This window comes from Manacus vitellinus, unplaced genomic scaffold (assembly GCF_001715985.3).
Source record: "Manacus vitellinus isolate BGI_N305 unplaced genomic scaffold, ASM171598v3 scaffold_68_pilon, whole genome shotgun sequence".
Lineage (NCBI taxonomy): Eukaryota > Metazoa > Chordata > Aves > Passeriformes > Pipridae > Manacus > Manacus vitellinus.
Genome location: NW_021940744.1, coordinates 128,369 through 142,038, shown reverse-complemented (window position 1 = coordinate 142,038; position 13,670 = coordinate 128,369). Strand labels below are relative to the sequence as shown.

Below are 13,670 nucleotides of genomic sequence, written 5' to 3'. Positions count from 1 at the left end.
CTCCCCAGCTCCCACGGAGCCCCTCAGATACTGGAAGGCCATACCCTGAGCTCTCATTGCTGGGAGCCCATTTTGGTGGTGGTGGGTGCATGCTAATGAATATGTTAATAGGGATGCTAAACACATTTTGCCTTTCCTTTCCCCTAGGCCTACTCTGTCTACGATGAGGACATTGGCTACTGCCAGGGACAGTCTTTCCTTGCAGCTGTGCTTCTGCTTCATGTGAGTTAATTGCAAAATGAAAGCTTTGATATCTGAAACCAAAGCAGCTGTAAAATCAGTGGTGCTGTTTGACAGATGTTTACTGTTGTTTATTTGCCTTTATTCATTTTCCTCTTGTTGCTTTTTGGCAATAGTGACTAATGGCTTCTGTCTTTATGAATGTAGATTTGCTTTATCTGAGAGAAATCCATTAAATTGTCAAGTACTTCTGTGTCAAAACCTGAAGCTGATTTGTTACATATTAATATTTTCTTTTAATTTAGTTGTCACCTTGGTGAGCTCCCTTTGTGTTTATGGGGGATTTAACTCTGGGAGGCATTCTCGGAGTAGCTCAGCAAAGCAGGTAGTCTCATTAATTTTTAGTGAGACTTTTTCTCCTAGGGACACTTTATAATATCTTGTGAATGAAAGCTGAATTTCAACCTTGATATTTTAGCCTGTAACCAAAAACTGCACAAAATTTGATCCGTTACTTCCTGTATAAACGCCTGCACATATGTCTGGAGATAGATAAATAAATACACAGGTTTTATAGTTTGCAAGATGCTCTACCTTTGATGTCTCAGTGGAAAATCTCTGCAGATTCAAGTAGTGTATTTGTTCAAGTATTTATTCAGATAAAGTAGATCAGAATAAACCACCCCAAGCCCCAACCACAGCTCTTACTCAGGCTCTTGCCTGCTTTTCCTGTCAGGTTTTAATTAGTAAATTATTAATCATGATTAAAATACATTTTGGATTGTGGACTTGAGTCAGCTGTTGGCATATATGTTACACATACGCTTCCTAAGGCATTGAGAACTCAGATTCAGATTAATTTAAGCTGTAATTCCTAGGGAGAGCTGTAACTCCTGGAAGACTTAAGGAACAGGATACAGAGTGACAGGGTTGCAGAGAAGCTTTAGATCCTTTAAGGATAAACCTGAATTAGTCACATTATTGCAATCCCACATATACTGCAAATTAGCTTCTCTAACAGTTATTTTGCAATTAACTTTTTACCCAAACCAGGATTTTGAAGTTCCACTGGAAGAATAAGCCATTTTCAATACCAGAGTTGTTTGGAAACGTGTGGGTGTCGCATTCTTAACATTTGACTGATACTTCAGCTCCTCTCCCTCGGTTCTGTGCTGTCATTACTACAGAGAATCACCTCTGTTTCCAGTGTTTCTGGAGTTGGAAGAAATTGCCCTGTACACAGGGAATACTAAATGGAAATTAAACTCATTTTAATATGCCCTTTATAACGTTTGCTTTCATAATAGGATATTAAAGTGAAATTCTCAGAGAAAGGGGGGAAGGGAAGCAGTCTCAATGAGCTCATGTAAGTTGGCAGCTTCCCAGGATGTCCTCAAACTCTTGTTTTTCTCAAATTCTCCAACCAATCTGTGTGCTGTGATTGCCTGTAAGGCCCTCTCTAACTCTCCTATCTTTGCATGGATTTCTAGATCCCTTCCTTTCCCTTTTTTTTCTGGGACAGGGTATCCTTCCTCTTCAGTTAGATATCTTTCAGGGGTGGCTGGGTAGCTTGCACCTCCATCCTTGATTTTTGTGATTTTGCTGCTTTGATGAAATTCCCATCAAGGATGAGCAGGTAACTTCTAATCACAGGGGGACAGTGTTGCCAACTCTAATCATTTTACTGTAAGTCTCATAGTATTTGACTTTTTTCTTGTCTATTTTTCAGAGCCATTGCTCTATGAAAAAAACCCTAAAATGTCAAAGAACAGATATTTGCCCTTTGTTATCTTAATGCTAAAAATCAGACTGGCAATACCCAAAGTTGTGTTCTGACTGAATAAAATAATTAATGAAAACTCGATGTATGATTCTGAATTCTTAGGGTTGGTAATATTGGAGACCCTCTGTCCCCTGAGAGCAAGGACTTAGGGACCTATTTGGCCTCTGTTTCCTCTCCCTGTCTCAGAGGAGGAACAGCTGTCACTGCACGAGTGTCTGACTGAGCATGCAGGGGAGATGAGCTTGTGCATGAGCACCTGTTTTCTATTTCATTAGAAATTATTGGAGTTTGACCTAAAACTCCTGAAATTTGCTTTCATTGTCCTTCTTACATAGCAGGTTTGAGCCTTTTGGTCAGGATAAAATCATTTTTTCCCTTTACTTTGTCTGCAGCTTTTATCCACTGTCAGTGGGGATCATTGCATCCAGATAAATCCAGATAAAATTGTGATTAAGAGCTTTGAGATGGCTAAGAACTTGTCCAAGGTGAATCAGCCTTGGACTGGGAGCCAGCAGCTGAGCTGGCACTACTATGCTAACTAGTTACTTTCCTTTATGGTGTCTGGAAATGAAAATGGAAGTGTCTGCCCATGGCCCTGGAGACAGGCCCTAATCATGGGCTGAGCATAAAAGATGAAACCCTGGAGGTAAATATCAAGAGACTAAAATTCCCTTTGAAGAAAATAGCAAGGTTTTATCTGTTGCTATATTGGATAAGGAGTTGAGTAGCTTCCACCCGAACTCATGGGTCGGACCATTTACACAATCTAAACCTTCTACAATGCTAAAAATTATTCTTCCCACAATGTTGGCAAGAGGCCGAATGAGTGAATACACTAAAAGGTCAAGAGTTCTTGATCCTCAATAATTGTTTTCATTTCCTACAATCTGGTGCCTGCAAAAGAAAGGTTGTTTTTAATGTCTTTGAAAGCTTGATTTGGGCTCTGCAGTGACTCTGCTTGTGCCCGTCTTATTATGGTGTTACCTGAAGGCACGAGGGAAGGGAGGGAGATGATGGGGAGGTTTTGTGACACAGGGCTTCCCACAAATTCAGCATTCAGTGGGCTCAAGCCAAAAAATGTGAGTTTAGAGTGACTCACGCAGCTTCTGTTGGTACCACCTCCCAAAACTCTGTTGGATGAGCAACTTTGGTCAGAATGAAATAGAGATTATGGCGATAGGGCTTCTGAAAAAGTCAGGATGTTAATTGGTGGAATCGTGCAAGCCTGATTTCAGAGTTCAGTGTCCTGGTGTTTGGATGAAAGCAGATGAGCATTATTCTCACTAAGGGTCGGTTGTACCTTAATTCCCCTGAATTCTTCCCCTTTTAACCATATCTCTCTCAGTAGAAATCACTGTCATGAGTCGTTGCCTTTTTATTTTATTTTTGTTCTCTCTTTTTTTTCAGTTTTAAATTGTTCTGTACCTGTGAGTTGTGTACTGGTTGTTCTCATCCCTGTTTGGCAGAAGGAATGCTGCTGCCAGTTGTGCTGCTGTAGGGATCTGTATGTACAGGAACCTGTGATTTGATCCTCCATTTTCTTCAGAGAAGGCCTTAAAAGAGCCAAATCCAAGTGCTCATCAAGGAGAACAGTGCCCTTGATATTTTACTTACTCATTTCTACATTCAGAGGCTTTGCTGAAAGTTTTGATATATCCCTGTTCTGAATTCATCGTGCCTAAGGTATTTAGGAGTGTGTATCTGTGTAAGGCATTTCCAGCCTCAGCTCTTAATTTAACCTTGTTTTTGTGTATTTTTCCCAACAGATGCCAGAGGAGCAGGCATTCTGTGTATTTGTGAAAATAATGTATGACTATGGCTTGAGGGACCTCTACAGAAATAACTTTGAAGATCTCCATTGCAAATTTTTCCAGCTGGAGAAGTTAATGCAGGTGGGGCCAGAGTTAACAAATTCTCCTTCTGTCATAAATGGAAATGCTGGGATGAAGAAGAGATTCATGCTGTGCTTCCAAAAGCTGCTGGACAATAAAACCCCTCTCCTTTTGGAGGTGGGACAGAACCAAAGCAAGGAAAGCTTTACAGCTCAATTCAAACACCATGAGTCAGATTTATTTCCAGTTTCTTTTGTCTTTCAAAGACCAGTCTTGCTGCTAATCTTTGTATCCAAGCAGAGCAGGTATCTGTGTTTTTTCCCCTTTCTCGGTTTGCTTACTCCCTCTCTTCCCTGTTCCCTGATATTGCTTAGAGAGGATGTCTCTGTGCTGTTAAGGCCAAGGTGTATCCTTTGGACTGCCACCATCAGTGTCCTACTTTCTGTGAATTGTGCTGGTGGTTAAGAGATCAGGCAAATCAGGATACCCCGATGCCTATGAAATACCAACCCAGTGGAGGTCATTTGGCACGTTTTGCTGTCTCTTCAAGGCACTGCTCTTTTTTCAGGTGGAATTATTTCATCGAGCAGTTTAACAGAATTAAACTACTGCAAGTTTTGCACGTTGTTCTGACTAATAAGGAATTACTAACAGTTCATTAAGCCCTGGCCTTGTGTTACCACAGTGAAGGCTGATGAAGTCAGTTGTCACAGGTGACCATAGATACCTCTGTGGCATATACTGAAACCAAACCAAACAGACCACTGTTAATGTTTTAATTTAATGAATTTTTTTTCAGATGTCAAATCTACTTTGTAGAGTAGAATTACTAATTAATGTGATACTTCAGCATATGGTCTTCTCAATATTTACATATGTTCACAAAGATTTTTATTAACAAATAAAACAAATTTTATTAACAGATATACTGTTAACAAAGATACTTTATTAACTTAATAAGTCATCACTGTACAGTAGCATTTTCAGTGCTTATTTTGTGGTGTTTATATATGCTCCTAGTTAGAGAAATTGTCTGTGCTCTATTGCTTTCAAGCTCAGCAAGGTGATCTCCTGGTTCTAGTATCTGTTATTTTTTGTGGCAGAAACATTTGTAGCAAATCAAGAGCAAAGGGATAACTTAAAAATGCACACTCTGACATAGGTTTCACAACCTCTCTGCCTTTTGACTGCTGAAGATTTTGTAATTTCTCAGGATAATCTCAGTACCTTATTTGATACTGTGATAGAACCCACTGTGGATATCTCACTAAAAACTGTAACCATGGGCACTGAAATTTATCAAGAAACATATTTCCACTGCTCAAAAGAAGCCAGGATTTCACTTTGTTGTGGTTTTTGGTGTTTAGCAACGTGGTCCTTACTGTCAGTGTAGATGAAGAGCTTGGACTAATGGGTAATCCTGAAACATTTCTTTTTCTCCTTTGCTCCAGGAGCAGTTACCAGACTTGCACAGCCACTTCTCAGACCTCAATTTGGAAGCTCACATGTATGCATCCCAGTGGTTCCTCACGCTCTTCACTGCCAAGTTTCCACTCTGCATGGTCTTCCACATCATTGACTTACTACTCTGTGAGGTAAAAAAACTATTGAGTCAGAAAGCCCTTCTTCCATTCCACAAATGTGTCCTCTTGTTTTATTTCATTTAGTTGGAGTCATTTGCTGTTTGATTTCAAAATGTGTGTAACTAAATTATGTAGAAACCGTGGTTATATAGAAGATGTTCAGTGAAATGCTGGTTTGGTTTTAGAATGAGAACTGTGGATTGCCCCATTCTTTGTTGAGGGATCTAATTAAGAATATCTGATGAACTCATCTGTTCTTCATTTAATTTGTTAAATGACTTTTCAGAGTTAGAAACTGTAATTTCTTGAAGACACTTCCTAGGAAAAGCTCTCCAAATGCCCACAGACAGTAAGGGTGGTGCAGGTTACTTTGGTGGCCTGATATGAAATAAACACAGCTGAATGAAGCTCCTTCCTTTTGTTTTTTCCCTGCTATTCCAACTGGGAACACACTACTCCTAGTAAAAATGGTGTGTGTCTGAACCACAGATATACCTTTAAAAAACCGGTCAGAATAGATGGACAGTCTGGAATGTTTATTCTGGTAAAATACCAGTACTTCCTTTGGTCACTGGGAATTCAGGGCATCCATGGGATTACACCTGTTTTTGAAGCTGTCACTGATTTCCTCTCTGATTTAAATGGGTCACAAGCACAAAAGTAAATAAATAAATAGAATATTTTATAATTTTAAATACCAAGGGCTTCCTGAGTTTGAAACACTACTGACTCTAGTTCCTTCTGTAATTTTGATTGTGAAGTATTTCCTTTGAGAATTTTCAGGCCCGTGCACATGCCTTGATAGGATTCAGTATTAAACAAATACTGTCCCCCACTCATAACTCAATATTTGTTTCCTTAAGAGTATCTCTTCTTCTGCACATTGGTGCTCAGTTATCAAAAGGAGGTGGGGTAATACTGGCAGTGTTTATCTCAGCATATCTGAAGGAATTACTGTGGGAAAGAAGGTGAAAGAATCCAAGGAGAGAGTGCAACACTGGAGCCTGCTAAGGAAAGGGAAACTTGTTAATGCTTGTGGAGGATAATCACACACAGCTAAGGGAGCTTCTTTTACTAGAGCTAAAAATAAGCCAGAAATGGTAAGAAAATCAATTTCAAGTGAGAAGATACACACAGACATCTTGAGAAGTGGGGTAGTGTGGAGACAACGTCCTGAGGCACCAGTGAAGTCTATCAGAAAAGTGCTCCTAAGATGCAGGAGTCAGCCAGTCTCAAGTAACAGGCACTTCTGAGAATTTGTGGGAGGAGTGTAGATTAAAGTCATATTAAAATAAAAGTGTAGCTGGTCCTCAGCATAGAAAGAAAGTCAAATCTGAAGGTGTATGGCCAGAGGCAGAACAAGAAACAGTTCCTTGACAGAGGACTGAAGCTGTGTGTCCAGTCAGCCTCTGGAAGGAGTTATGGGGAAATCAAAAAGTAATTTTTTTTCTGCATTAAATTGTTCTTTATCTCTGAACAACCAGCATGCCAATAATTCAGGCAACTGGAAGGACTAAAAACAGTGGTAGCTGCAAACAGTGGAAAGAAAATGTTCTCCTGCAGAAAAAAAATCCTCAAAAAATCAAGAAGCCTTTGAAGTGAACTGTCTTAAGTTTTTAAAAACAAGCTTCCAGCCTTCTCCTTAATTTGTCATAGATACAGATGAATTTTAAATACTCTTCAACTTCCTTCCTGACTGTGCTTTCTCCACATCCCTGACCTGTTTGTCGTTACAAAATGTTTACATCCTACACAGCTCTTTTATGAAAGAAAACGTTAAGGGATGAAAACCAGTTAAAACCATTGTTGAAGGGATGCTGCCAGCTGATCATTCCAAGGGAGCTTCTCTGGTCTCCATGAAAATACTTGAATTATGGATGAACAATTTATGTCTTGGACTAGGAGATCTCCAGAGGTCCCTTCCAACCCCAACCATTTGTTGATTCCATGTCAACCAAGAGGTTTTGTTTGGGGTTAGTTGTTTTTAGTTTTTTACTGTGGCTGGGAGAGTGAAATTGGTTGTTAAAGATACTCTTCAACCCTCAATCCAGAGAAGAAAAGTATCTGTTGGAGGTCCCATAGTTCCACAGCTAACCAGGGAGGCACATCCCCTTCGTCTGCATGCACAAGGGAACAGTGGCACAAGTTGGGGATGGACCTCCTGAGCAGAGGCATAACCTGTGAAAAAGGAGCTACATTTATGATGGAATTAAGTTTTATGGAGAAATTTTTAGAATCCCATCAAAGTGAGTGCCATTCTCGTCATTCTCACATGATATATCACGTCAGAGCAGTTTTATGTAAATTCACAGAAATTTGGGACTTGCCATGGCCTCTGTGGGACTGAGTTATTTCACCCTATTGTCTTCTTAGGACCTTTTTATTTTTAAACTTTTCTCAGGCTGTTGAGAATGTGATTGAACCCCCCCAAATTGCTTACATTTCCAGTGCCCGTAGAATATTGCCTCAGTAACTCTGTGACAGAATCTGTCGCCCATCCTCATCTAGAAATGAAATATTTTGGAATTATTTGTCTTCCCTTGAAGAGAATTTTGGGCTTGCAGGCAGGTACTTCACAGTGCCTGTAGTTAAAAACCCAAACCTATTGATGCTGCAGAAAGTTTTAATGTGATTCCAGCAAAATGTGTGGCTTTGATCCGGCAGGTCTTTCTACAACATTCCTTTTAGCTGCCTGTTTCAACTGCTTTATTTGTCTCTTCCCCTTTGCTATTTCTGTTTGCATTGAAGAACATCTTTGTTGATGAAACCCAAGAGTTGTATTTGGACTTGTCAGTCTTATCTATCAATATGACACAATGTTATCGAACACTTTTCGAGCCTGCTCTGTTTTGCTGTCTCTTTTTGTTCCATTTTAAATTATTTATTTAAAGTCGTGCTCAGAAATAGCAACTCGTCTGGGTAAAGCTCTTGTCACTCAGAGCTCTCCCCAGTGCAACAGCTGCACCTGGGTTATGCTGCAGAATATCAAACAGTTGACATTTCACTGCATTTTGCTTTTGAAAATGCTCAAATTAAAATGAAAATACGTGTTTTAAAAGCACTAAACAAATGACCTTCAATAGGCATTTAGAAGAGGAAAAACAACCCAAACCAGTTGGCATGCAATTTATAAGCATTTTTAAAATTTTCATTATTTTTTTCTGCTTAATAAAAAGAAAGTACTTTAACCATTTGTGATATATATACAGTGCTGCCAAAACTAAAGGAGTTGCAGAGCTCAAGCATTCCATTCCATTATTAACTTAAAATTTGGAGACACTCTGGGTAACCTCCTTTTTAAGTCGATCTGGCTGTTTGTGTGTGCAGTTTTGGGGGATATAAAATACTTAAGGATGGTGCTTCTCTCTTTTTTAGGGAGTATGTGAAAACCCCTCCTGCACAGTGCCCTTCGTGGGCTGCCACAGAAATAAAAAAATTGTGTATTTTCATGTCATAATACCTAATTTGACTATGTGGTTTGACTACTAAGTTAACAGTTTGACTACTAAGCTGCCATTCTGTGTTCAAGATTGACTACAAAGGGATGCAAGTGGTTATCTATCGCTTTTGAATGTGAATAATTTTGAATGTGAAAAAATTTAATGTTTACTAATACAGCTAGTAACAAAGAAGGGAAATTACCTTTCACAGGACCACGTAGCACTGTGGAAGAAGTGGGAATTGAAAGGTAGATACCATTACTCCCTGGCCTTTTTTTATCATCTGCTACTTTCAGAATATTGAGTAAAATAACTTCTATGATTGGTTTTGAACTGTCAGTGACAATGAAGGCTGTGAGGGGTGTTTTTAAAAACCTTTTAAAATGTGGGTGACTTGGTGCTGGTAAATGAGCACCTATTGATACAATGAGTGTGGCACCACACTGAGGAGATGTGGTGCCTGGGAGCACTCCTTCCTAATGAAATGATGAGAATCCCAGCAGAATTACAAGTATTGGCACTGGAGATTTGATTTGTGTCTCGTGTGTGTCTCGCTGGAGATGGATGTGCCAGGAAACGCCGTATGGCACCGCTCAGACGCGGGGCCGGCGCTGCGTGAATGCTGACTGAGGAGGAGAGACCATAATAACCTGCTATTTTTTATCTGTCTCTGTCAGATACTTCTGTGATGCCTTCAGCAGAGTTGAGAAAGAACAGATTAACATTTCAATTTATTAAACTTCCTCAGGAATTGAATCAGGAACAAGCCCACTTCCTCTGTGAATCTGTGCTCAGATGAAACGTGAATTAAATAAAAAGTTGTGCACAGTTGTTTATCTTCTGTAGATCTATAGGGGAGGAAAAATTGAACTTTTTTGGAATTACTCGTTGTCGACATGGTGTCTACATTTGTTAACCCTCCCAGTCATGAATGTTTTAAGAAATCTTCCAAAGCAGCGGACTGGGCTTGCTAGAAATAAAATCTCTTTCAGTAACAGCATATTAAAAGCTGGGCTTAAATTCTAAATAGGCACGAATCTGTGCTGGAAGTGCCTGCCTTTATATTTTGGATATAAAATTTCAGTACTATTTACAAAGCTAAAGTCAATGGTGTACATGTGAGTGGTAAAAGGTTGGGGGTTGAGTTTCTTTTCCTTCTTAGCAATACAGGCAAATAAACTTAGGCATTTAGTCTGTCTGTTCCCTTCGGCTGCAGAGCCGAGCCTCCTTGCTGAAGTCTTTATCAGCCACTGCTGTTTCATGTGAAGAGACTGGAGAGGATTTCTTCCCCAGACTGCTATAATTAGCTTTTAATTAATTTAAGAAGGAGAATAGGTTTTCTCAGACACCAGATGGACAGCTGGAATTGAGACACACGTGTCCAGTAGCGCTGCGAGTTTGCTGCATTCCGGCAGCTCTTGACGTGTCAGCCATTATAAGCTTTTGTGTTGCAAAAACAGGGGGGTACCTTGGGTTTTCTAGCCCTGGATGTTTGGCTTTTATGGAGTTAGATGAGTTATTTAAATCCATGCTAAAAGTAATTTAACCTAATTCATCTGGTGACTGCAGCTGTAACCCACTGTGGGGGCTTCTCAGTACTGGAACAGAAATTCAAGTGAAAAAAAAGAAAGAGTGATATATGATTCAACTGTGTGTTTCCTGCACGAGGAACTTTTTAAAGCTTCTGGATGTGTGTGTTTAAGACATTCAGATTATAATGATAATTTGAAGTTCTTATCAGAGTAGAAAAGGTTTCTAAGTGCTATAAGGTGTTTGGATATGAAACTTCAATCAACACCAGAAACCTGGAGGTGTGTAATAACCATATTTGATATCGCCACAGGGACAGGGGACACACCACCTTCTAAAGCTGCACAGGATTTATAGTAACTCAGGCTTGGACTGAGAAGAAGAGTATTTTAATAGAGTAATCTGAGGGGTTCTGGGAGAGCCACAAGGTTTAGCATAACCCTTTTCCACGATGTTGTCCAGCTCCTTCTGTGAGCATTCATAATTTATGTATCTTCCGTTCATGGATGCAGCTTGTTTATTCCCAAAATAACGAGGCTGTTGATAAATGCTCAGCACAAGCAAAGAAAAAACAGCCTCAAAACAATCTGCAATTCAGGATAACTCATGGGAACAGAAAGTACCTTTTTGGGCAATGTTGATAAATTTTGTGGTCCTAAAATGTTGAGGCTGCTTCTGTTTCAGATAATGTTCTAAGATTCAGTTAAAAAAAGGTGCCAAAGATGAGGGACCTGTTTGAATGACTGAGCCTGTGCCTTAGAGGAATGGCACATCTCATGCCATGTCACACTATGTCTCTGAATTACTTTCCTCTTTGCTCCTGAAATATTTTAGCCACCTACTAGTTGATGTTCACTTGGCTGGTTTTTCTAGGAATACAGTAAATTTCCATAACGCTTACTTAACACCAGTGCCATCTGCTGTACTGGAATAGCAGCATATCCTAAACAGTCTTGGCAGGCCTCAAAAACGCTGTAGAAATGACTGAAGGGAAGTATCACAAGCAGGAGAGTGATATTCTGTGAACAAAGCCGGGAAGCTGAGCTAATTTGGTGGCTGTTTTTAAGGAGAGGGTGGTGCAGTCTGCCCGTACCAGAACGATTTCTGTTGCTCCATGCCTGGAATCTGAGACTGCTGCGAATTTTTCTACGTACCTAAAATCAAAATGTGAGCTTTGCATTTGAGTCATTGTTGGGAAGGGAAAATGGACATCAGGGTGCAGAGAGGAGAGGGCCAGGGCCGTGTTGTGGCAGGGAAAGGGAGAGGATGAGCAAGGAACCCTGGGAAGGAGACCAGCCAGAATGCTAGGAGGCAGACATGGGTATAACAAGGACATGCATTTTTCTTTGTGGTTTGTGACCGCACATAGAGGGGGAAGGAGGCACAGCTCTTTGTTGAGACGTTGTGAACCCCTCACCTTGCCTCGTCTCAGGAAAACTGGGATCTGGAAGATTCCTGCGCCTCTGAACATGTCTAACAGCCGTTCCCTGCTTCCAGAGGAGAGCTGGAGGACCTGTCTTATCTACAGAAATACGAGACCTCTCTTTCTCTCCCTGGATGTGATAAGGCCCTTGGTGCCTATTGTGGATTCAGGCCTCTTTCCCTGCATCAATCAGGTTTGGAAAAAGGGACAGGAATGTCTAAACCCCCTGTAATTTAAACCTGTGCAAAGCAGACAAGTAGTGTTACTGTAGGGCTGGGTTAACAAATGCTGCCCGCCCATAACCAGCTGCTGCTGAACTGGGGATGTGCCACTGTAGAAATACCCCATGTCAGGGAACAGTTTGATGCATGGGAATGACTCAAAATCCTGTGGCTGTGATTTTTATTCTTTGCAAACAGTCACGGAACGTGGAGGGAAGAAAGTGTTAATCTCACAGCAGCCTCTACCTTCATTCAGCCATAGCAACATCTCAGCAGCAAATGACATGGAAATTGCCCAAAACACGTAAATAATCACCCCTAAATCCCATTCATTTCTGTTAAAAGGAACCAACCAAACAAAAATTCATGCAAAATCCTACTAATGCAGGTTCATGGTTGCCTGGTAGTTTTTATTGTGTGCCTTTTTATGCTACAAAATACAGAAGGGACACAATCTCCCTGAGTCCGCTGGTGCCGTTTTTACCCTCTCCCTGCTTCTCTAATGATGCAGTCACCTGGCTTTAATGGGGTTTGTGTATTTTTCACAGCATCACAGGATCAGGAGGAAGATTTCTGTATTTTCTTTTCTTCTTTCTGGTGCTGTAGCATTTTGTGGGGTGAGTAATTGTATAGGCACTGGGGGGAACCCAGTCTGAGAACTCAGCTATACCTCATACACAACATCTCTTTGCAATTTGTGTTTTACTTTTTTTTTCCCTTCTAATACAACTGTTTAGTAAGAAAGCTCTATCTGTTGTTTACACAAAGCTTGCTAATTCACGTTGTGCCTTATTTGAACAAGAGTTTTAACCTTCCTTTCCTTTAGTCATCTTGTCATTAAACTAGAATAAATGTACAAGCCTCACAGACCCTGCGTAAAAGATGTTAATTAACACACATGTCCCTGCAGACCGTGCTCCAAGGCTCCCCTGCTTACAAAGGGAAATTGGAGCTTCAGACCATATATTCATGTTGTCAGCAAAACAAAGACATTTGTGACATTCCTAAAGTTTATTAGGTGTTCTCAACATACTAGAGTTGCCAAATAAGTGTTTTGCTGGAAACCGTCCAAAACATAAATAGAATTTTAATTCTCCTTTGGAGTCTGTGACCCCAATTACCCTCTGTAGCTCCTTTGAAAGACTGTGCAACTGAACACATAATTATGAAACACTTTTGAATTACAAAACAATGTCAAATTAACTTCAGTTGGATAGCTGGTCTCTCTTTAAAAAAGGAAAATTCAGTTATTAGAAAGCTGGAAGAGGTTCATGTCATGTGGGGCTTGAGTCTTCTCAGCCCTTAAGCAGGTGCTCAGTTCACTCTCATACCCATCTTTTTACCTGGTGCTGAACTTCAGAGAATATTGTATCAGTTTCCTTCTACATGTCATGCATATCTAGGGAAAAAAACCACAGGTGAGGACATTGATAAATTAAATTTCTTTATATTTTTAAGGGATTCGTTTCCCTTTGTTGGTGAAGAGGGTGCAGAGGCTGTTGCTGTGTAACCAGAGGAAGGTCCATCAGGGGCTCTGGTTGGAGAGGGGGAGATGCTACTATGGAATATATCCTGCCTTCTCCTGAGCCTTCTGCCATTGAGGAAGAGCTTTAAAACAGGAGAGGAATTCCAAGGTCGTCCCCTGTGCAAATGTTGTCCAGATCCACGTGATTAGATT

The 13,670-nt window shown here is 40.4% G+C and overlaps 1 protein-coding gene across 7 annotated transcripts in view; it reads left to right on the top strand.

Annotated features, from left to right (window-relative positions):
- The window catches only part of RABGAP1L (RAB GTPase activating protein 1 like), a 234,381-nt gene that overhangs the window by 135,692 nt on the left and 85,019 nt on the right, over positions 1 to 13,670 (top strand). For 6 of the 7 annotated variants that reach the window (XM_029964004.1, XM_029964006.1, XM_029964008.1 and 3 more), the window contains 3 exons: positions 148 to 222; positions 3,730 to 3,855; positions 5,247 to 5,390. In XM_029964004.1, the coding sequence (XP_029819864.1) occupies positions 148 to 222; positions 3,730 to 3,855; positions 5,247 to 5,390 (345 nt within the window). Of the gene's footprint in view, positions 1 to 147; positions 223 to 3,530; positions 3,647 to 3,729; positions 3,856 to 5,246; positions 5,391 to 13,670 lie in introns of those variants that run through there. The other variant, XM_018083811.2, reaches the window with a different exon arrangement.